The sequence below is a fragment of the Chelonia mydas genome, chromosome 6 (genome assembly GCF_015237465.2).
Source record: "Chelonia mydas isolate rCheMyd1 chromosome 6, rCheMyd1.pri.v2, whole genome shotgun sequence".
NCBI classification, from domain to species: domain Eukaryota; kingdom Metazoa; phylum Chordata; order Testudines; family Cheloniidae; genus Chelonia; species Chelonia mydas.
In genome coordinates, this window is record NC_051246.2 from 84,003,404 (window position 1) to 84,028,890 (window position 25,487).

General features: G+C 42.8%; 1 protein-coding gene across 11 annotated transcripts in view; it reads right to left on the reverse strand.

Moving 5' to 3' along the window:
- Positions 1-25,487, reverse strand: part of STRN3 (striatin 3) — a 94,858-nt gene that overhangs the window by 37,950 nt on the left and 31,421 nt on the right. For all 11 annotated transcript variants that reach the window (XM_043548701.1, XM_043548700.1, XM_043548699.1 and 8 more), the window contains exons 2-7: positions 13,718-13,821; positions 11,209-11,282; positions 3,602-3,683; positions 2,994-3,173; positions 2,237-2,369; positions 763-904 (exon numbers count right to left, since the gene is read on the reverse strand). In XM_043548701.1, the coding sequence (XP_043404636.1) occupies positions 763-904; positions 2,237-2,369; positions 2,994-3,173; positions 3,602-3,683; positions 11,209-11,282; positions 13,718-13,821 (715 nt within the window). The remainder of the gene's footprint in view (positions 1-762; positions 905-2,236; positions 2,370-2,993; positions 3,174-3,601; positions 3,684-11,208; positions 11,283-13,717; positions 13,822-25,487) is intronic.

Consider the following 25,487-nt stretch of genomic DNA (forward strand, 5'->3'; position numbering starts at 1 on the left):
AAAACTAGACAGCCCATTCAATTAGGCAATAACTGATGGATATTTGGAGCCCAGATTAACCTCACTCTTCCTTACTCCCCATTTCTTTAAAAAAAAAAAAAAAAAAAAAAAAAAAAAAATACCACACAAGTTTCAAACATCATTAGGCATTTAGTGCTTTTTATATCACATGGAACTGTTTAGCAATCTTACTTCATTATCTAAAAAAAATCTGAACTAGCAGTAAAAAGATGACCAATTTTCTGATTCTATTAATAAAGACTACATTAGCAGTCAACTTCTGAAAATCTGGACAAGAAATAATGTAATTATAGTTTTAAATTTAATAATTCTTCTAGTCCATATAACAGAAATTAATTTAACACAGGCCTCAACATAAATTAAAGCTCCAGACCAAAACCAAATCTAAATTTAGCAAAACATTGATCCCAAAATACAAAAGAAGGATTTTAGGGGTGGTCAGGAATATAGACCAGGAGCAGCAAAAAATATAGAAGACAGAAAAAATACCCTGTCCTCAACAGCAAAACAAAGCCAAATTTGAAATAAATTAACCACAGTCTAATTGTTAACATTGCAGTGTGTGAGGATAAAATTTGTAATAGCCAACATCCTAGTTATCTCCTACTTTGCCAGCATCTAATCATCACAAGCATCCACACATCCATTCTGTCTTTAACAGTACGTATTATAGCTCATAAGTGTATTGTTATGAACAAGTGTTCGAACAGTGCTAAACATCTGTTAGTATTAGCTTCTTACCCCATTCTGTCCCATCCCCTGAACTTCTTGCTTCTCCAGCTCCTTCTCCATCTTCTGCTGTTACTAAAAAATCAAATTCTTTCAGAGCTTCTTCAGTATCAGGGTCATCTGTAAGGTCTGCAGCTAAACCTTCATTACCAATCTGCAAGCGGATAAGAAAATATATATTCTGTATTTTAAGATTACATCTACCACACAGGCAGACAAGTTTTCTGCCAGTAAGAAGAAACTCATCTAAAATATCAGTTAGGAATGGGACAGGTAATGTAAAAAAGGACTTTTTCTTTACAAGGAAAGAACATTTTGAAGTGCAAAGTGTGTACAACTACTCAGTGTTATTTCAGTTCCTCCAGAATTTAAACAAAATCCAAGCTCCTGACAATGCAGGGTAGGAGGCTCCGTTTACCTCAAGTCAAAGCACTGACCTCCCAGCTATTAAAGAAAAAGCAAGATACAACGCAGCCAGAGGGCCATCATGATGAAAAGTGCTTCAGTGACCAAAAAAAGATCATCAAGCTCTCCACTGTAGTGACCATACACTCAAGTAAACTAATCCAACATTAACTAAATGACAAGTGGAAGTTTCAGGAAGAAACAGCAAGGTCCTATACAGAAGGAGCAACTTCACAAGAACATTAGGGATGGGAGAAAAAACATCTCCATCTGCAAGGCTGGCATAAAACCTGCATCTCTGATGGAATGTTCTCCCTAGCCCACTTTAAAGCATTTAGTTTCTTCTCCTTGCAAATAATCCCTGCTTTTCCAGAACTTCTTCAGGATACACCCTTTCTTACACAACACCCTCCATTATATAGACCCCACAAAACAAATAAATAACCACCAAACTGAGAAGCAGATGAGATTCTTGGGAGCTCATCACTGCAGCTCCATGATCAGATGAGAGTTCTTGCTAAATCAAGTAATCATCCCTAACAGGGCAGAGTATACTGCCTTTGTATTACTCCTAGCTGGCTGAGACAGTGAGACTGAGAATAGGAAATATACTTGGATCTACACAGAAAACACTACCACAAGGTCACCAAGCCAGATATTAACATACAATTTTAAAAATGGCAAAAAGAGAGGAAGCTCTAAAAAGCTACGTCTGAGAGGAGGAATGAAATACGAAATTATTCCATCTCTAAGCGCTGGCAGCAAACCAAAAACAGAGTAACACTTTGGTAGCAATCTTAAGTTATTGTACTCACATCTACTTACAAGGATGTTGTGAGCACTAATTACCTCATGTTTGTAAAACATTTTGAAGATGAAAAAACACTATTATAGGAGCTACACCAAAACGTGCTGATACCACACGTTCACTTACATGTCACACAGATAAAGAAGGGTACCTATTTCAGTGCAATTTATTCATGTCTATTTGAAACATGGGCTTCCACCAGGCTATATTTTATAAGCACTGCTTTCAATGTCAGATGTACATGATCAAAAGGCAACAGTAAAAGCTCTTTACTTTGTGTTTTTTATTTATCCGATGCTTTTCCTTTCCTTCTGCAATATCTTCTATCATGTCATTCTCTTCTTCTTCATCACTATCATCTGCATTTTCTAAGAAATTAAATGTTTCAAGAACATCACCAGAGTTCCTACAAAAAAACAAAAAACAAAACAAAAAGCCTACAGTGGTCAAATTTACTAGCTGACTTACAGTGAAGCGATTTAGGGGTTTAAGTCAAATATAACTCTACTATTTAACTTCTACAAGTTTTTAAAAGTCAATAAAAAAATTCCAGGAAAACTTTGTCCATCTAAAATCTATGGGATGACTCAGAGAAAAGCACCACTCAACATGTACGGCAGAATATAAAAATAATTCTTTATGTTAATAACACCAACTTAAATTATTAAAGCTGAAACAAAAATCTAATTTTCACATAATGCACTATTTATTTTCACAGTACAAGCTGATCTATCTGAAAATATGATTAGTGATTGTTAGCTATGCTTATAGACTCCTTATATGTCAATCAGTTTACTTTCAGGTTCTTGTGCACTCACATAGCTGCAATATTTGGATGATATAACTGACTAACGTGCCACCGACCAGAAAAAAAACATAGGATCTGAAGCTTGTATGAGCCTAACTGGTTTCTCACTACTTACATAACATTGTTGTCTGAATCTAGTAAGTGAAATAGCATATTAATAATATAAGTAGGGTATGTTAGCCAACAATCAAGCATATCATAATTTTACATCTCTTCGCCTACCTTTTGATTTCCTGTCCCTTTTGCTTCGAAGAAGGAGATTCACCTCCATTAAGGATCTGTTCTAAGTTCTTTGTCTCCACTGAGCCATTTGGTTCTGAACCGGAGAGGCCAAGTAAAGACCTTACCCGCTGGGACCGTACATCCAATATTGTGTCCGTGTAACCTACTTCCTGAAGATACCTAGATTGGTTGTAAAAAGAGAAAGAAGAGAAAAAGACATTTATGAGAAAGAGAAAAACTAGGGTTCGTTGCTGAAAAATAAAATGAAAAATTGAATTGATAATACTAAAGAGAGGAGATGGGAAGCTAAATGACTACCATATAATCTACTGAAAGGACCCCCTCTACCCAAAATCCATGTGTTCCACCTGTGGTTTGCTTCTCATTTCATTTCCCAGGGTTTAAAGCAGTGACACACCCAAGGATTTTCTCTGCTGGTACTGCTTCAAAGAAAAATGCAGTCTACATAGTCTCGCCTACTGAACCAATATTTGCCCATCTTGACGACATGAATTTTCAAGGCAAAGTGCAAATATGTAAATAATTTCTAAAGAGCCAGAAAAAAAACCAACTGACTACAAATATAGATACTCAACTATATTACTTACTGTCTTAATAATTGCCTGCCTTGCTTCCAGGTCAGTTGACTATTCTGAGGTACTGTAGGAACCTCTGTCTCTTTGGTTTCTTCTGAAAGGCAAGGAGATACACATTAGTGTTGCTCATTTTACTCTGCCAATTTTAAAAGACCACAGACAGAAGCGATGATTTCACTTAAACATTTTTATACCCCACACAATTTTTCTGAGAGATGAGTGGTGTGGTCATCTGCTTAATGAGCCTAATGCTAGACTCAGATGGTATCCTTTACAAATCCACATTCCACAACCTCATTGATGATTAGAAGAACAACAGCAAACAGTTACAAATGTTCTTGGAAGTGCTGAACTTGATTTTACCAATATCAAAAAGTCTCATATTATTGCACATATTAGGACCTTTGTACATACCTCTTAGTCTTTTTTCTGGTACAAAGTTGGCGAATTGCCATTATTCAGATAGCATCCCTTAAAGGCTATTCAAAGTAACGCTAACTATTTTATTTTATTTTTTTACATTACAGCAGCTGACCTGCTCTGGCTAATTAACTCCCTTATTCCTCAGGGGATTCTAAAAAGCTCTAACAAAGACAACTTAAGAAAAAGATTCATTCTAATTCTCTATTCAACTATATTTAATGTCCATTAATTTAGTATAACAAAACTGGTTAGTAGAAACTTGATTTTTCTTAAAGGAAGACAGTTGTAATTTTTTTTTAAACTTTATGAAATAAAAATAAGAAATCACTATTTTTTACTAATACTGTTTAAATAAGTTCCATTAACTTATATGTGGGGAAAACTAAACTAATCTGTCAAGAATACAATATTAAGGAATGCCATCACTTTTACTCTCCAACAGCAACTGATACCTTGAGCCCATTCCACTTTAACAGTTGTTCTACTATATCAGCCTATAAATCGTGGAGTGAAGAACTAAGAGGAATACTGTTCTAGAGAGAATTCAGAAGTCAGACTTGTAGGTCTTTTAAAGAAATGTGAAAAAATGAACTCAAAGCACATAACATATTTTCAAGCAAGTCAGAAGTGCCTGAAGATGTGGCCATACCAAAAAAAAAAAAAAAAAAAAAAAAAAGGGGTGGGGTGGGGGGGGGGAAAGAGACTGTCTAACCTAACACTTCGAGATTCATTGCCTAGATGACTTGTGGGTCATAACTGCATTTCCAGTGAGTAGCAAAGAGGAAGGCCAAACTTTATTTATAACTTAGCTTCCCAAAGAATTGAATTTCAAGGAGGGGCCAGCCATGCAATAAAGGTCATCCTTACTTATTAAACAGTCATATTTAATCCTTTAGTTTCAGATCTATAAGAGGCAGAATTTGTGGAAATGTTAGTTATAATCAACATATTGCCTACATTGTGAAGTCTACTGCACTCCATGTGCCAATGCGGGCACACAGATTTGCATCAGGGCATTTCCTCTTGATCTGACACAATGCCTGTTCATTTTTAAAAATATGTAAAAAATTGACTTTTCCAGGATAAAGCAAAACCAAACAGCTTGTTATATATTTTTATTGTACAACAGAACAAAAACGTATAATTTTCTACATATAAAATGTATATTCCATTGTTCAATTTTCTCCCTAGTTGTCTCAAAGAAGTTTATCCTGCCAAGTAAGTAAAAGAGTGTAATATCCCAGTAGCCACTGTAAGATCCTTCAAGGGCTGATGGTAGAAATAACCCTAACCCACTACCTCTTTATTCATCTACTAAAACCTCACTCAACATTTGGATCTTTCTGAAGGAGAGAAAGGAAACGGAAGCAATAAAAGCTCAAATAAACCTCTTGCCAAACACCAGGATATTCAGTAACAGCTCCCTGGAACCAAATATCTGTTCTCAAAGAATTAAAAAACGGTTACCTAGCTTTCGTAACTGTTGTTCTTCGAGATGTATTGCTCATGTCCATTCCATTCTAAGTGTGTGCATGCTCACGTGCGCGGTTGACGGAGATTTTTGCCTTACCAGTATCCGTAGGGTCTGCAGTGGCGCTCCCTTGAGTGCCGCGCTCATGTGTCGGTATATCAGGCGCCACCAACCCTACGCCCTCTCAGTTCCTTCTTGCCGGCGACTCCGACAGAGGCAGGTGGGCGGGTAATGGAATGGACATGAACAACACATCTCAAAGAACAGTTACAAAAGGTAGGTAACCGTTTTTTCTTCAAGTGCTTGCTCATGTAGATTCCATTCTTGGTGACTCACAAGCAGTGCCAATGGAGGTGGGCTCGAAGTTGACAGTTTTTCAGCTTGTAGCACTGCCCCACCGAAGCCAGCATCGTGCTGGGCCTGCTGGGTCCGTGCATAATGGAATGCAAACCTGTAGACAGATGACCAGGTAGCAGCTCTACAGATCTCTTGGATCAGCACCTTAGCCAAGAAGGCCGCTGATGACGCCTGTGCTCTAGTTGAGTGCTCTTTGACTATCGTTGGTGGAGGCACACTTGTGAGGTCATTGCAGTATCAGAGGCAGGCTGTGATCCAGGACATATGCTCTGAGCAGAAACTGGGCAACCTTTCATCCTGTCTGCCACAGCAACGAACTGTTGCGTTGACTTGCGGAAAGGCCATGTCCTGTTGATATAAAAGGCCAGTGCCCTCTCGACATACAGAGCGTACAACCTGTGCTCCTCTTTGTAACTATGTGGCTTTGGAAAGAAGACTGATAAGAAAAAGACCTGGCTGGTATGAAACTGGGAAACTACCTTGGGCAGGAATGCCGGGTGCGGCCGCAACTGGACCATGTCTTTGTAGAACACCGTATAGGGAGGTCCCGACGTAAGAGCTCTGAGCTCAGACGCTCTCCAAGTGGACGCAACTGCCACCAGGAATGCCACCTTCTAGGAGAGAGAAGAAGAGAGCAGAAAGCCAGAGGCTCAAATGGAGATTCCATGAGCCTCGACAGCACGAGGTTCAAATCCCAGGGAGCGATCGGATCCCAGGTAAAGATTCTCCAGACCTTTAAGGAATTGGGCTGTCATGTCACGAGCGAAGATTGACCTGCCTTGGAACAGAGGATGGAAAGTTGAAACAGCAGCCAGGTGGACCCTCACTAACAACAATGCCAAGACTTGGAGCTTGAGGTGCAGGAGATAGATCACCTGCAGGGAGGCCTACTTGGCCTGGACATGCCGATCCAAGGCCTAGCACATAAACCTTTTCCATTTTGCCCGATAGGTTGCTCTGGTGAAGGGCTTTCTGCTACCCAGCAAGATCTTTTGCCCTCGGGTCAAGCATTCCCACTCATCTGTATTTAGCCATGCATCGGCCACACAGTCAAGTACAGCGCCTCCAGGTTCAGGTGCAGAAGACTGCTGTGATTCTGAGACAGCAGGTCTGGCCAGAGAGGGAGTCGCAGCAGCTCGGCTACTGACAGGTCCAGCGGCATGCCGAACCACTGCTGGTGAGGTCACTAGGGAGCTATCAGGATAACCCTCGCACTGTCCTGCTTGATTTTCACTAGGACTCTGTGGATCAATAGCACTAGCGGGAAGGTGTACATCAAGGCCCCTAACCATGGAAATAGGAAAGCATCCAACAGGGGACCCCTGTCCATCCCCTGGAGCAAACACAACACATGGCATTTTGTGTTCTGGTGGGACACAAACAAGTACACCTGGGGAGTCCCCCACTTCCGGACGAGCATACTGGCCACCTCCTGATGGAGCGACCACTCATGGAGATACGAGAAGATTCTGCTGAGGTGATCTGCTAGCACATTCTTGGTGCGGGCAAGCGTGTGGCTAGCAGATGAATAGCATGCAGCACACAGAAGTGCAAAAGGTTGAGAGCTTCTTGGTATAGGGCTGACGGCCTGGCTCCACCTTGTCTGTTGATATGATCATAGAACATAGAATATCAGGGTTGGAAGGGACCTCAGGAGGTCATCTAGTCCAACCACCTGCTCAATGCAGGACCAATCCCCAAATTTTGCCCCAGATCCCTAAATTGCCCCCTCAAGGATTGAACTCACAAGCCTGGGTTTAGCAGGCCAATGCTCAAACCACTGAGCCATCCCTCCCCCCTAAAGTATTGTCCATGAATCCCTGCACCGCCTTGCTCCTCAGGTGGGGCAAGAAGGCCTGGCAGGCCAGGAGAACTGCTCTGAGCTCCCTGATGTTGATGTGGAAGGCCAGATCGTCCTGCATCCATTGGCCCTGGGTGCTCAGCTCATCCCACCCAGGTGGGCTCCCCAGCCCACATCTGAAGCATCGGAGACCAGGGTCAATGACAGGACAGGGCCGCGAAGGGGACTCCCTGAAATACTGACTCAGCCTCCAACCACCAATCCAGGGACCTGACCACCCAGTCTAGACCAGCCTGACCACCCAGTCTAGATCACTCTGTTGGGGGTATAGACCTATGCCAGCCATGCTTGCAGAAGCCAGAGGTGGAGCTGGGCATGACCGACCACACAGGTACAGACAGTCATGTGGCCTAACAACCGCAGGCAGGTGAGAACTGTTGTGAGCGGGCAGCTCCTCACATGGGATATCAGATCAGACATGGCCTGAAAATGCGCCTCTGGGAGGAAGGCTCTGGCTAGCATGGAGTCGAGGACTGCTCTAATGAACTCAATCCATTGGAGCAGTCTTAAGGTGGATTTTTTCTCTTTTATCAACAGACCCAGGTCATGGCAGGTGGAATGCACCACACAGAGGCTTCTCTGCACCTGGTTCCAGGACCTGTCCTTGATGAGCCAGTCGTTGAGGTATGGGAAGACCTGGACCCCTCAACGTCTGAGGTAAGCGGCCACTGGTGACACTATGCCCAGCACCCAAGGATACACAGTGATTTGGGACCAGATCGAACAGAAGGGACGCGGACAGTTGAAGAAAGAGTGGGGTGGATCCTGGACAAGGGGGCATCACTCTCGACCGCACCCTCAAAATGAGCGCTTCTGGCCCCCAAGAGTGTTTTGCCAGACCAGGCTGCGCAAGTGAGTGGGAGGCAGAGGGGTGATGCAGCTGAAACTAGCATCTCCATCCCTTCTTGCAGGCCCCTGGCGAGACTGCCAAGGCTTAGGCAGCGGGGGCGGCCGGAACTGCTTCCTTGTAGGCTGCAGTGTATGCATTCCCAGTGAGCGAAGGATGGCTTTGGTGTCCTTCAGACCATGCAGTCTCACATCAGTCTGCTCTGAAGAAGGACTGTTCCTATCAAATGTGAGGTCCTGGATGGACGTCTGCATCTCCTGGGAGAGACTTTCAGTCTGAAGCCAGGAGCTGTGCCTCATCACCACCACCAATGCGACCACCCTGGCTGCCGAGTCCGCTGTATCCCATGCCATCTGGAGGGAGCACCTGGCAGCCGCAGTGCCCTCCTCCACCAAGATGACAAATTCTTGAGCCAACCCCTGTGGAAGGGACTCCTTGAACTTACGGATGGAGTCCCGTAAGTTGTAACGGCCCAAGAGGGCCTGATGGTTCACCACCCGGAACTGAAAACTGGCCGAACATATCTTTCTCCCAAACAGATCCAACCATTTGGCCTCTATTTTTGGGAGTCGAGTTGGTATGCCCGTTTGTCTCTTTCATTGGCCACAGAGACCACCAGCTAGCCCGGGGGAGGGTGGGTATAGAGGTACTCGAACCCCTTGGCTGGGACAAAGTACTTATTTTCAGCCCTCTTTGAGGTGGGAGGGATGAGGATGGAGTTTGCCAGAGACCCTTAAGGGCACTGTCGTGCACCGGTAGTGCAACACGGGTTGGTGCAGAGGCTGACAGGTCGTTAAACAAGGTGTCCGTCTGCTCAGCCTTTTCCTCTACCTCCAGGCCCAAGTTCTTGGCCACCCGACACAGCAGGGCCTGATATTCTTGAAATCGCCCGGCGGGCTTGCCCTCGAGGGTCCGCCAACACATCGTCTGGGGACGAGGACAATTATTGCACCGTCAGGGGAGGTTCCAGGGCATCTTGGAAGGGTGGATGGGGTGGATGCCCTTCCCTCTACTCCAATCATCTGGAATGCCTTGTGCACTGATCCCAGTGCCGCTGGTGCCACCAGCTGCTGCTCCGAGGCAGCAGCCAATGAGAGGTGAGTAGGATGCATTGCCACAACTGGCATTCTCCATGCATCCCAATAAGGCCACTGCGCCAGCCACGGGCTCAGCACCACCAACGCAGCCTCAGGTGCTCATTCACACTGGTACATACTCGATGAGGGGCTAAACTGGGCTTCCGTGCCAGAGAAATCCCCTTCCGGTGACCACGGTGGGGCCGTCAACGCCTGGGTCTGCTTGCTGGCCATTGCTGTTAGGGACTGATGCTGGAGGAAGGTGATCAGTAACAGTATTGAGGGGACCAGAGACGCGACGGGGAGTGCTCCCACGATGCGGGCGACCGGGACCTGAGCCTAGAAAATGATCTGCAGGAGGGTGAGTGGCGTAAGTAGTATGGCGACCGGCATTTTGCTCTAGGCGATCTGTGTCAAGACGGTGGCAAACGGGAACGTGGCACCGGTGACCAAGGACGAACCCCCAGGTGTCCAGGCTCTGGCGACCTGCGGCACGGAAGTGAAGAGCACTGCTTCACCTCGGGGAATTGGTGGCGCTCCACTGCCCCCTGAGGGGTCTTTGCATCTGACTTGCGTGTGTGGGGAGCCTTTGCCGATTCCTATGGCACATGCTGTATCACATGCCGATTCCTATGGCAATGCTCTCTTGGCTCCGGAGGAGCCTGTGAAGGTGTCTGTGCTGCCAGGGTTTTGGGTCCTATGCCGCTCCTGGGCATCGGCAGTGGACCTTTCACAGGACTAAGAGCCCCGGTTGGAGGGGTGCAAGCAAACGGCTCCAGAGTGGCCAGACGGCCCGAAGCGGGTACTTTGCCCAATGGCCCTTTTTGCTTGGTGCCGGGGTTTTAGACTTCTTTTTGTGCACTGGCAACAGGGAATGGTGCCAGACGCAGGCTGGTGGCAGGGGCGCACTGAGGCAGAGGTACTTGTCGATTCCTGTTGGGGCTGCATGGAGGCTGGACACAGGGGGGACTCCATGAGGAGAGCCTGAAGCCAAATATCCCACTCTTTTTGCATGCGGGGCCGGAAGTTTTTACAAATTCAGCACATGTCTCTAATGTGTGACTCCCCTAAGCACCTGATGCAGCTGCTATGGGAGTCACTTACAGGCACAGGCCTATTGCAGTCCACGCAGGGCTTGAACCTGGGAGACTGTGGCTTGCCCTGCCTGGGGTGAAGTCTCCGCTGGGATCCTAACAGTTAACTATTATGAACAAAAACTATTTACAAGGCCCTAAGTCTCCAAGACAACAGACAAAAAACGCTAGCTCTTGCAACGGAAGGGAAGGCACTCCAAGTAACCACCACAGGTGGTAAGAAGGAACTGAGGACCTAGGGTCAGCGGCACCTGATATACCGACGCATGAGCGACCCCACGGATACCGCTAAGGCAAAAAATCTCCGACGACCGCGCATGTGAGCACGCACACTGCTAGAATGGAATTGTCATGAGCAAGCACTCGAAGAAGAACTTTTGTTATTAATGACTGTGCACATTATGGCAACTATTAAGAGTTGCATAAATAGCAAATCTAAAAAAAGCAGATAGCAAAAGAATGAAAAACGTGAAATTTACAAAGAGGTTACCTGATTCAAAAGTTGGCATTTTCAAGTCACCTTGGTTCAGTTCTGTGCCATATTTCAATTTATGATATTTTGCCCTGAAAATTAAGCATAATTGGTATATAAAAAAATAATTTCTTAACTCAAACACCTCTTAATATTACAATTTAATAAAGATGTTTAGCTATAGAATAGATATATAGATATTTATATCTATAGATATTTATATCTATATTTAGATATAGAATATATATTTCAATACTTCTGTTTGGATAACTACTGAAAAGTCATTGAAAAGTCAAACATTTTCAAAAGCATACTTTCATGTTTTTCTCTCATAACCACATGTACCCCAAAATTTTATTAATAAAGAAATTGTATTTGAGAATTTGTTATTTATGAAGGATTTTATTTTATGTGTCAGTAGGTAAAAAGCTTTTCAGGCTGTTCAATCTAGTCAGGATGGATAAAGTCAAGGATTTATTTAAAAAAATTGAAACTTTAAACATTTAAATTGAACACTTTTTTTAAAAAAACTTATTTAAAATTAGCCTAAAGAGGTCAAGAATAAATATATCTGGGTTGACTGTGGTAGTCAAATATAGTTTGGGGTTACTGAAGATCTATACAATAGGTTGGAGTATTTATTTATGTATTGTGACAAAGTTTCTCCTCTGCCTTGGTGGGTCCTACGCTTATTGGCAGATTTGCTTGCCTCAGAGGTTCACAGCAGCCCGCAGTTTGGCCACTTTCGTGGCTCAAATCTGCCATTCACTCCGTTAGCCTCATCACTGGCCAGCATGGGGAAAAGGAAGAACAACAATCCCCACAGTCTCTGCTGATCCACCTAGTGGATCGGGGAACAGGCCAGAGACCTTCCCCTTTGGTGGAACCCACAGTTCAGGTCAACTCCTCCAGTATCAAGTAGGAAGTTGTGGGGATGGGGGGAACCCGGGCCCACCCTCTACTCCAGGTTCCAGCCCAGGGCCCTGTGGATTGCAGCTGTCTACAGTGGTGCCTGTAACAGCTGTGTGACAGCTACAACTCCCTGGACTACTTCCCCATGGCCTCCTCCCAACACCTTCCTTATTCTCACCACAGGAGATTCCTCCTGATGTCTGATAATGCTTGTACTTCTCAGTCTTCCAGTAGTATGCCTTCTCACTCTCAGCTTCTTGTGCCTCTTGCTCCCAGCTCCTCACACGCCCACCACAAACTGAAGGGAGCTCCTTTTTACACCCAGGTGCCCTGATTAGCCTGTCTTAATTGATTCTGGCAGCTTCTTGATTGGCTGCAGGTGTTCTAGTCAGCCTGTCTGCCTTAATTGTTTCCAGAAAGTTCCTGATTGTTCTGGAACCTTCCCTGTTACCTTACCCAGGGAAAAGGGACCTACTTAACCTGGGGCTAATATATCTGCCTTCTATCACTCTCCTGTAGCCACCTGGCCTGACCCTGTCACAGTATTTATTTTTAAGTTGGGGGAAGGAGGTGGCATACTTCAATGCATACTTAAAGTAACACTGAGTGGAACTTCCCTACTCTGTAAGAGATGTAAACTGAGGACTAAATTTGACTCTACCATTAAAAATACTCTCATATCACCAGCTAAATTCCTGAATATCTTTGAAACAGGTACTATATTTTGCATTCAACCAAAATATACAATAGAAAATTGTTTAGGTTTGAAAGGGCAGCAATAACGTACATTCACGAAACGCAAAACAATCTTTATCTGAGATTCTGAAGGTGTCAGTACTAGTTTAATAGGTGAGAAACAAGTTATGTTAAATATTCTCTGTCACCTTCATATCAAGTATTTGCCACATTTAGAAACAACACCTCAGAACGCAACATTAAAGCTTAAAGAATGCTGCTCTTCGAAATGTAAAATGCACATTTCACATTGTGAAACAAATATAGAATTTAAAAATGTTTAAGAAAATACTACTTTTCTTTATGACTTGAGTCTCATCTGTATAATATGGAGCAAGAGAAGGACAGTAAATTTTTAGTTACTCTAGGTCTTTAAAAGTCTGAAAAACAGTGGTGGATTCCAGTTTTGTTTTTTTCTATTTGTCACACAATTATTTTCTGAGTTATGAAAGGTGAACCGGACAATGTTCTTTGTGTTTAATATCTACTCACACAGGATATTATACCAACATTTCTTCATACATCATAATATTCAACTTTGAAAACTTTGTTATTTGACTGCTATTGTGGCAGCAGCAGAAGTACAAAATTCTATTTCTGTAGGCCAGCAAAACAGCCAGTTTTAAAAAAAAAAAACGGCTTTCAGTTTTAGGGATTTTTTCAGTAGGATATTTAGGAATTGCAGACTATTTCTCAGACTAAATTTCAGTTTAGACCCAACAGATGGCAAGAAAATGAAGAGTTTACTCAAGTTCTCTGAAGTGTTCCCAATGTCCCTTCCCCGTACCTTGGACTAAGTGTTTAAACGTAAAGAAATTACCCTCTGTTTTGTAAAGTCTCTTTCAGCACAGATAAAAATTGAATGAACACGCATACATACCTTTCTTGTTTTAATGCATATTCTAACATTTTTATTCTTCTTACTAAATCTTTCTTCAAGTTTTCTTGACCTTTTCTTTCTCCTTGTAGAAAAGCTATCCGAGCCTGAAAACACAAAAAGTAGATTTGTTTTGTTCCATTCACCTGCAGTTCAGATAAACTGAATCTAGTTCACTGAACGACAAGAGTTTGTTTTGGTAATATTTAGTTTTAATCCTTGTAGCTGAAAGCATTAGTGACACATATTTGCTTCACTGAATGTTTTAATGCTACACAACCGAAGGCATACAAGTGCAAGGCAGACCAAACACTTTGCATCCGATGAAGTGAGCTGTAGTTCACGAAAGCTCATGCTCAAATAAATTGGTTAGTCTCTAAGGTGCCACAAGTACTCCTTTTCTTTTTGCGAATACAGACTAACACGGCTGTTACTCTGAAACCAAACACTTAGAAAATTTCAACTGAGGAAGGACCTAAGGACTTCAAATAGAGGGGAGACAGGCCAGGTTGTTGAATACACAGACAGCACAAGTAATCTCTTTTTCTTCATTCGAGTTGTTTATATGTGTGACATTCCCCTCTGGTGTTATCTAGACCGGTGATCTGCTAGGCCATTTCAATCCTTGACTCTGCGAGCCAGCCTTACCCTGCTCTGCTATGAGAGCCCCCACTCCTGGGCTCTTCACGCACAGGCTCTGGCATGTAAGCTGCTCCCAGCTACTAGCAAGTGAATGACATTAGCCAATATCTCCAGTCGCAGATACAAGCCTAGGAACCTCCGTCTTGCGGTGTCCAATTATGCCCACTGGAGGCTGTAAGCTTATATGAGTTCGTCAATTTAACAAAGAAATTGATATGTACCAGGCTTGTTCTCCCAAGGGGAGACTCTGACATGCTTCAAACAAAATGCATTGCTTCAGGTAGAATAAACAAATAGATGTTAAGAGATTATAAGTCAAAGCGTAACGAGCCAGAGTGGTTACCAAAAGAAAAGAAAATATAAGCATGCAGTCTAAACTCTCAACCCTATTAGACTGGGCAGCAACTAAACTGAGCAGTTTTTCTCATCCCACTAGATACTGCAGTCCTTAATATACAGGTTTGTTCCTTAAACCTGGGCCAATTTCCTGTGTTGGAGTCTTGTCTTCTTGTCAGTGTCTTGGTTGCTTGCAGCATAGGTGGGGGCAGGAGAAAAGCCCAGTATGTGTCCACTCTGTTTTATACTCTCGTTCCACATGTTTGGCGAGCACAAGCCCAGGCATGTCTGGAGGGCATTGCTGAGTCTCTTCAAGCAAGGTTGAGCAATTTCCCTGGTGTGGCCTCATGCAGGTGAGTCACTGCATTGTAGATCCCTTGCTGGATAATGACTGTTGATCAGTTGTTTGACACCCTGCCCCGGTGTTGGTTACTTTCCTTGCTGTTGCCTCTGGGGAGCTAATATCTGGCTGATTCCCCAACTTTCAGCTTGCTTTAGTGACCACCATACAACACAATTCTCATAGCTTCATATGCATTAATGATACACATATATGGATAGAGAAATGACTTTCAGCAGATCATAACCTTTCCCCGATACCTTACAAGGCATGCTTTATATGTAAGATCACGGTTATATGAACATGAGGAATATGGGAGTTACAGTACACTCCCCCAAGGTATAGAATGTCACAATGTGTCTTCCACTCTTGGAGACAGAAAAGAGTTAACAGATGGAGGTGGATCTTAGATCTGTATTCATGTAAGAGTTCAAGTAGTGCTCTACCCAAGGCTGCACCTCCTACAATTACCTGGCCAACTGCATGATGTTTCCTTAAAGTATGAATAGAAGATCATGTGTCTGCCTTACAAATTTCAAAAGATGAGATATTATTAAAAGCAGCTACGGAAGCAGCTTGTGCTCTTGTACAATGTGCCTTAACTACTAACAAAGGATCCCAACCACAAAAGTGACAGCACAATATAGTACATCACAAAATCCAGTTCAAAAGTGTTTGAGAAGAAACTGGTTTAACCTTTAACTCTGTCAGCATGTGTCACAAAATGATTTGGAAGAAACCCTAAAAGACGAAGTCCTCTTCAGAGGAAAAGCGAAAGCTCTATCTACATATAAAAAGTATGGAGTCCTCTCTATTAGCGCAAGATTTTGAACAAGATATTGGTAAATTAATCAGCTCGTCACCATAATTAGGATGAGTTTTTGTCAAGCAATAGTTTTTGATGATCTGTCAAACAGTGAATATCTGGTTACAACATGATCTCTCTGGACGGAACCCAGCCTGTTCTTGTAATATTTCATTCACGGCTTTCTTCATTGTACTCAGCATAACAGCAGCCAATACTTTGCCTGAACTGATAGCAGTACAATACCTTTCCAATTTGTTCATTTAGGTCACCCCCTCCCCCCCCCCCCCCTTTTTTTTTTGGCAATGCCATGAGGATTTCCAGTCTTGGGCCCTTATTCTTTCACCCATATTTCATTACAGAGTTTTGTTAGCCGCTCATTCAGAACTTCACCTTCCATACCAGTTTGAATTCTGTCAAATATCAGGAGCTGTCTCCTGTTTGAGGCTTTTGATAGCTGCTTTAATATCAGGTGTTCTTGGTACCTCTTCTATTTCTAATCTAGCACTGGCATTTCTCTCAAACCCGTGAATGATCGTTGGCTCTGGACAATTTAACACAGAATGGAAATGTTCTTTCCATCATCTGGCTGTTCTCCATGAATTTTCAACATCTGGCCATGGGTGTCCCTGATGGTCTGGTCCTTCCTGAGAAGTCTTTCACTATTCTTTAGAGCTGCTTGATGTCTCCCCTCTGTGCTGCTTCTTCTGACTCTACAGCCTTCAATACTGTCTAGTGAAAGACCCTGTGGAATACTGCTAGAAGCTATGGGGTGCCAGACAAGCTGATCAACATAGTAAGGAGTTTGTGTGACAGAAGTGGATGTGCAGTAAGATAGGATACAGGACTGGGTGAGTGGCTCGAGCGTGTGACTGGAGTTAGATTACGGTGTAAATTATCACCAATTCTCTTTGCATTAGCAATAGACTTGGAGATGAACCGGGAAACAAAAGACATCATGAATGGTGTAAAATGAATTACCAGAGATGACATACATGATCTTGACTTTACTAATGACATTGCTTTACTAAGTATGACATCAAATGGAATGACTGCCATTACATTAGAGGTAGGAATAGGGAACTGTAAAAAATGGACTGGAAATAAATGCAGAGAAAACCAAGATTATGAAGATAGGAAACTGAACAACAGATGCAAAGATGTACATGGATGGAAAAGAAATCTAACAAGTAGAAGAGTTCTGCTATGTGGGGAGGGTGATGATATTTGAAGGTGGCTGTGATAAAGATATTCATCCAAGATTAGAAAAACCAAACACCACTGGAACTGGACTGCCTGATGTGTCAGCGGCATACGAGGAATTGAAGTCTAAGGTAAGATTAACATGAAACTCGGACACAATTTACACAGGAAACTCAGATGAGACCTTAATGAAACTTTATCTGCCATGAAAAATCTTATTGGGAGGACCTGGTATCAAAGAATTAATTCCACCCACTCCATGGGCAGAAATAACCACTACTCAAAACACTTTTCATGGATAGAAGACTTAACAGACAGGTAGCAAATGGCTCAAACAGGGTTTTCATTAAACTTGACAACACAATATTCAGATACCACAGAGCAGATGGATCCTTTATACGGGAAATACTTGAAGTAGACCCTTAAGAAATCTTTTTGAAATAGAATGAGAAAAATATATTAAAACCATTAATCTTAGGATGACAGGCAGATACTGAAGCTAGATTCACTTTAATAGAACTAAGTGATAATCCAGAGGATTTTAAGGACAGAAGGTAATCTAAAATGAAAGGAAAAATCAGCCTAGAAAAGGGAAATAATCTATTCAAAGCATCAAATCTTTTCCAATTAGAGTTGTTAGTAGTTCCTGTGGAAAGTTTTTTGCTATTTATTAAAATGCCCTGAACTTCTTGAGAACAAATTTTCTCAGCGCATTCAAGCAGCTAACATCCAGACTATCAGATACAGGGATGCTAAGTCCGGATGAACAATTGTCCAGTTCTGATATCAAGTCACTACAACCAGACACTTCGTCAAGACACTTGGAGCCGAATATTATGTACTGATAATGGGCCGTTTCTATCACAAATCTTAGAAATTTTTTGGGAGCAGGATGGATGGAGATATGAATGTATTAAGCAGATCCACAGTAGCAAACCAATACAGCAGAGTTTTCGAAAGTATAGCAACAAGAGTCAACATTCTGAAAAGCGTTGAGTTGTCTCAAATCTAGAATGATCCGACTGTCTCCATTTTATTTATGGTAGAAGGAAAACATGAGAATAAAAACCTTTTCTTTCTAATTAAAAGGAAACTTCTTCTATAGCTCCAAGTTCTAACAGGAATTGAAATTCCTCTCGTAGAAGCAGTTAGTGAAAGGGGGTCCCTGAAAAAGGAGAGGGAAGATAAATGGTAAGGGTGGATAACCTGAAATTGTATGACAATCAAAATGAGTAAAATCTAAAACCCAGCTGTCCATACAGATGTTTTCCCAGGTGGACTGAGCCTGTACACCAGCGTGTTCTGAGTGTGGGGAGAAATTGTACCCTGCAAAAATTGATGAGGTTCTAGATTCACCAGTTCCATAAGTTGACCACCTATATGCACAGTGGGAGAAATTTTGCCCCTCCTGTTCGTTTAGCTAGAAGACAATCATGTTGTCTGGCATTATCTGGCCATGACGGGATCACGTGAGTGGGAAGAATGCATTGCAGACCTGTCTGACTCCTCTTAGTTCCAGGAGACTAATATGTGTCCCGACTCAAAACACATACATGCTCCGGGTTTATCCACTAGGTGAGTGAAGCCCTGACACTGTTGGAGATTGTCACTATGCTGTTCATACTGTGTCTCTCTGGCATATATACTGTCTTGACCCAGGGTTGCAGATAATGGAGATGCAGCTTGGTGCATGTTACTTAAGTACAGAAAGCCATGTGGCCTAATAAAGAAACAAAGATCTGGACTGTTTGGGGTTAGTGAGTGACTTGCTTTATCAGACTGCTCATGGCATGGAATCTGCCTGTTAGTATATGGGCCTGTTTGCTAGCCTGGGATAGAATTTTCGGTTTAATTTTTTTAATACTTATACTCTTACTAATATGTATAGATAAAGAACAAAGACATTGTGTGTTACATCTGCTCACAAGCAGATGAGGTGAAAAGAGATGAGATAGACTTAAAGTGTTGCTCAATAGAGTGGGAGTTTAATATATGAGCGTATACTTGAAGGACAGTCCTGCCTCAACTCCTCTTCCAAGATAAAGTCAAGCAACCAGCTGGGAGGGACGAAGGGGATGGGGGAGAAACACTAAAAGCCAAAGAAATGCCTGTCCCTGACTGGAGCACAACCTCACTCCTTACCGCTCCTATGGATACAGAAGTGGTGGTACTAAAACCCCCAGACCCACGACCCTCCAAAACAGAACATGACCATAAAACGTAAGGGGTGGGACCAAAGGCGTGCACTCCAAGTATAATTATGCCTGCTAAGAAAGGAGAGGGGGACACTGGGAAAAAAGGCTCCACCAATGTGCAGAGCTATGGATATGCTTGCTTGATTAATCCCAATAAACACGTGTTGCCTGCCCTTTGGACTTCTGGTCTTCTGCTTTCTGTCTTCGTGACAAGAGCCAGGAGAAGGGCGAAGGGAAAACCCTTAACACTGTCCTTTAGGAGATGGGCATTTGCTGTGGTCAAGTCCATGGCTGCCCCTATAAAGTCTATGAGTTGTGTGGGAGTCAGTAGACCCTTCCATGTTCACACAGATTCCCCAAGACGACAGGAGACAGGAAAAGCACAAGGTAGCAAACAACTTCCAGATGAGATCTGCCTGTTAGAAGTCTGCTGTCCAAATATGGGAAGACTGTAGCTGTTTTGTTTCATCTGTGCTGCCACCACTGAATACCTTTATGAAAACTCTAGGTTCTGTTGACAAACCAAACAGAACTCATAGTGTTCCTGTCCTATCAGAAACCTAAGGAATATTCTGGGGATGAGTGGATGTCCACATGAAAGTAAATTTTGTGTCAAGAGCTGTGAACCACGTCTTTTTTCAAGAAATGAATTACTGACGAGAAATAAAAATATTTAGCTGATGTAGGTTGAAAATTGGCCTCTATCCTCCCTTTTTCTTGGGAACTATGAAATAGCTGAGTAGAACCTTTTCCCTTGATGCTGAGGCAACACTTGCTCTATAGTTCCTTGAGAGAGGGGAGAGCCCACCTCCATCCTTTCAGAGGATCTTCTTGTGAGAGTTGTCCATGAAGAGGGTCTGGAAAGGGATTTTTGTAGGTGAAGAAAAACTTGACAGTGCAGTCAAAGTGAATGATATCTAGTACCTGCTTGTCCATTGCTATAGCCCTCCGGTTGTGGGCAAACTACAATAACTGGCCACCAAAGTGGACTTCAGAAACAAGTGGGGATGGCACCATTGGCAGGTCACAACTCAAGCATCCCATCAAATGTAACCTTTAGCTGATGAGACTGGGTGGCTCTCGTCAAGATAGATGGGGATGCATATGTTGGCCTTTGTACCCTTTGACACTTGTGTGGCAGTTCATATGGTCACTAGTGGTAGAAAGGCTGTGGAAGAGGCTTTGGTTTAAAGACCTGTTTATAATTCTTCCTTTTCAGGGCTGGGGTATACATGCCCAGGGAATGGAGAAGACCACAATGGGGTTCTGAACCTCCCTGAGAAACCCCGAAAAGCGAAGCCATGACTGTCGCTGTATTACTACCGCGGTCACCATACATCTTGATGCAGTATCAGCTGCGTCCACTGCAGCTTGCAGCGAGATTTTACCCCAAGTCTACCTTCCTCAACGAGGGCTTGGAATTGAGCCCTGTCATCCTATGGGACTTTATTTCTGACCTCCAGGAACTTTGATTAGTTCAGAAAAATCATATTTTACCACCAGGGCCTGGTAGTTAGAAATTCTGAACTGGAGGCTGGTGGATGAAAATACAGTACCTTCCTCCCAAGAAGGTCCAGGTGTGTAGCTCTTTGTCCACAGGGTGGTCTTAGAGTGCTGCTGCCTGGATCTTTCCTATGGTTGTCTGTAATATTAGGGAATTGGGAGCTGTGTCGGTGAACAAGAATTCTGCCCAACACAGCCTTTTTAGAAGCTGGGGTACACATTGCTGGTGTAAGCCATACTACTCTAAACAGTCTCATTCACTGGGAGAACTGCCTGAATGGGCTGCAGGATATCCAAAATCTTGTGCTACCTATTTTGAACTTCTAATGGGATCTGAAGTAATGCTACCACCCTCTGCAATAGTTCTTGATATTGCCTATAGTCATCAGGTAAGAATGGTGAAGATGGGACAATCAGTACCAGGGCTAGTACTGTTGGACCTCTGCTCCTGCACACTTTCCGTTCATGGTCAGGAGGCTTAGGGAAACCTAAGGCCTTGGGACCTGAGCACAAAGGCTCACCAGACTTGAAAGGAGTCAGGGAGGGATCCCTTCTCTAGAAGCAGGCTTAAAAAAGGATCTGTTTTTGTGTCTGTGAAAGTGCCACTTACTCTCAGGACATCAAGTCTTTAGATTTATCTGATCCGGCCTCTATTCTAGAGTTTGTGCTTGGAGACGTGCTGCTCAAGGACTGATGCTGATGTAGAGGGGAGAACCTCTGGCCTGGATCTGATTGGGGTCTCATGGCTTTCTCCATGAGGTGCTTCCTCAGTCTGAGATCTTCTTACTCTTGGGTCCGGGGTGGGAAGGAGAGACAGATACTACACTTGGCAGACAGATGAGCCATCCCAAGAAAGCAAAGGCCGCACTGGTGGTTATTGCTTACCAAAAAGGAGGGCAGAATGCTGGGCATAGTCCTACTCCCAAAAGGGAAGAGGAAAAGGAGATGGCCCTTGAAGTGGGGAAAAACTAAGCTGCACTAACTATATGAAGTACTATAAAACACGATAAAAACTACTAACAACTAAATACAAATATATTTACCGAGATGAAGGCGGATGTGAGGATAGCTCCAGATATAGAGGATTCCAAGTCAGGTCATGTGATACTAAGAAGGAACTAGAGAGGTGGTTGGTCTGACTCACCTCCCCTTACACTCTTGGTGTTCTAGGGTGCAGACCAAAGAGACACTATTTGCAAGATTTTCCAGTCTCAGGCGCATGGTGTGCAGGCATATCCACATGTGGAATACACACAGAAACCAGCACCTGAAGACACAACAAATCTTAAATTAGTCTTTCCTACAAAAATGAGAACATTTAGTTGAGGACTGTTTGCAATTCAAGGATAAAGTCTCAATTTCTTGTTAGATCTGGTTAAGAAAGTCCTGCCCAAGCCATTCGTAGTTTGGAATGAGAACAAAAAAAATGTTCGTGGCTTGAGAGAACCTGGCTTCTTGCAATAAACCTACTCTAGATTTTTTTCCCCTCATTTGGCTGATTTTGCTCCCTCCTTGAACATTCCCATATTACATGGTAGGCCTGTTGAATTCTGTAGGAGGATTCTGCAGCACTTTCAACTGCTCATATAATGAGCCTCTGTCCTGGACCAAGGAAGTGTAGCGCCTAGATGGTAGCTTAAAGACACTAACCTCCCTAGGGGTTCCAACAGAGGGAATGTCTACAGGAGATTTGCTACTGAGAAAGCTATCTACAAGTTTCCAAAGGAACAAAATGTGTAAATGTCCTTGGTCTCCTCTGGGGCACTAAGATCATACCAAATTAGACAACAATGGAGGGACATGAAGATAGGCACCTGGCATCTACTCTATGCTGCAGCAGAACCAGGAAGAGTTTGCATCTTTTCATCTCTATCTACTGGATCCTACAGTTAAACCACAATGATGAATTTGAATTTAGATTAATTTATACTGTGGAATTAAGCAAAAGAAGTCCTGCTGATTTTTTCTAATACTGCTCTGGTACAGATATATTCCTTGGTACACTGGGATAACCATAAAACAGACCTGCTCAGCCCTTCGCCAGGCTCAAGGAAGCCCCTCAAACTCAGAAGGTTTAAGAACAAATATCCGAACAGAAAAAGGAATAATTAATGTTTGCATAATGACAGGTTTCAGAGTAGCAGCCGTGTTAGTCTGTATCTGCAAAAAGAAAAGGAGTACTTGGGGCACCTTAGAGACTAACATTTATTTGAGCATAAGCTTTCGTGAGCATAGTATTTTAAACAGATGTGTTATCTAAACAACTGCTGTCTTTAAAATACAGTGCAAGAAAAATACAAAATTATGAACTGAAAAAAAGATCAGGCTTGACAAAGCCCTGGCTGGGATGATTTAGTTGGGGATTGGTCCTGCTTTGAGCAGGGGGTTGGGCTAGATGACCTCCTGAGGTCCCTTCCAAACCTGATATTCTAGGATTCTATTCTATGAATACAGTATGAGAATTGCAAACTCTTGCAGATCTATCATAAGTCTCACAATATTTGGTGTTTTTCTTAAAACCACAGTTGCCAGAATCAGATTACCACCTGAGAATCTAAGCTTTTATTTAAAAAAACAAAACAAAACACCTAGCTCTCATGGCGGAGGAAAAGAACTTGAAAACATGAACCTTAAGAAGTCCAATATCAGAGGGCAAATAAAAAAACCTACCACTCTCAATTTTGCATGGAAGCACTCATACCACAGTGATGGGTGGCAGTATACAGTCTTAAAACACAAAGAAATTTTTTTTTAATATATATAAATCAGAGTTTTAAGCCAATCTCATTTTTTGGAACCTATCATGATTTTTAGACACTTTGCATTGGCAATACTGCTGTAGCTCTTGGATTTTGAGAGCTTCCATACTATGACGCCAAGCAAGGAAACCAAAAGCAGGGAGATTAAGAGCACAGGAGAGAAAATGTTCCTTCATCCGCTCAGGTGGAGGACAAAGGAGGATGCAGACTAACAAGAATACAGCAGTGTGAGAACAGTGGGACAATAGTAGCAGGTCAGGAGAAGAAGTTGGAGACATGAGGGTTGGGGGAAGCAGAGAGGGATAAACAGACGCATAGAGATGGGGCTGCAGCCATGGGATTTTGGAAGGGTATATAGGAGCACAGAAAAAGGGGAGCTGGGGGTTGAAGCAAAGATGGAGGGGGTCCAGAACCATATCCAGGATAGGCACAGAAGGGGACAGGAACAGGCTGGCAGCACAAGAATAGAAGAGTATAACAACAAGAGCATTCTTCTCTAGACTGAAACTGAACCCATATGTCTTAAGTCTCTACATTTCTCTGCTATAAACAGTGAAATCCACTTTGTAAAGCATTTCAGAGTAGCAGCCGTGTTAGTCTGTATTCACAAAAAGAAATGGAGTACTTGTGTCACCTTTGTTAGTCTCTAAGGTGCCACAAGTACTCCTTTTCTTTTTGCGAATACAGACTAACACGGCTGCTACTCTGAAACCTGTCATTATGCAAGGCACTGAATTTAGCCATATGGAGTGGAAATCTATCAAGTTTTCCACTGAATGCATCCGATGAAGTGAGCTGTAGCTCATGAAAGCTTATGCTCAAATAAATTTGTTAGTCTCTAAGGTGCCACAAGTACTCCTTTTCTTTTTGTAAAGTGTGATTCTCATCACTTTGTAGGATGGACAGTGCTCTGTGGAAGAATCAAGGTTGTGTAGCAAGCAAGGCTGCTGTTTGTCAGACCCTTGCCTTATTTGCTGCACAGTTTGGAAGGTGTGTAATGAATGAGGCAGGGAACTGCAAAAAGAGAAAGTATGGTCTTTTATGATTAAGGTAGTTTGAATGCCACACTAGAGAATCTGATTCTATCACTGACTATGCCTCAGAGTTTCTGCAAGACGCTGGGAAAGTCACTTAAACCAAACATTTCAAAGTCAGCCACTAATTGTCCAGTCCTCATTTTCTTGGTGCCCAGTGAGACATCAAGCCAGATTTGCAGCAGTGCCAGCAACTGAAGTCAACTGGAGATATGCACTGAACTTCTGAGATACCATAAAAATGGTAAGTACTCCGAAAAGTCAGGCCCCAAAATTAGTGGACACTTGACAATTTTGGTCTTAATCTCTCTTCCTCAGATCCCTCTCTGTAAAATGGGAATACCACCATTATATAATTTTACAAGTGATTTGTGAAGATAAGTTCATTAATATTTATGAACCATTCAGACACTGTGGTGAGAACCACAGAAATGCTCATGAGGAAATTAATAATTTTGTATTCAGTGCAGGGTATGGATAGTGTGCATTAAGTAGCGTCTGATATCGTACACTGAATACGGAGGATAAGGAGGACATACTGTTTTTTCCAGAGGATCCCTGCCTCTTTCAGCGAATGAATAGTTATTCAGTAAGTGATCATGAAATTAGTGACTATCTAAAGCATACACACAAGGGACCAAGTTAAGGTTGCATGGGCTACCTTAATTCTGGCATTTCCTTACTTTCAAGTGATGGATTTTGCAACCTTAATGTTTTAACACAGGTAGAGAGCATGGGTTGTTTTTTTGTTTTTTTTAGAATAGATTTTAAAGGTTAGAAAGGGCTATTTATGATAATCTAGTCTGAACTTTTGCATAAGTGACCGTAGAATTTCACCCAGTAATTGAATTATTTGCCTTTGAGTATTACTTTACAAAGCTGGATTGAAGATACCCACCTACTCACACACCCATACAGTATTACTCAGCACAAGAGCTAATTTGCCAACTATTCTA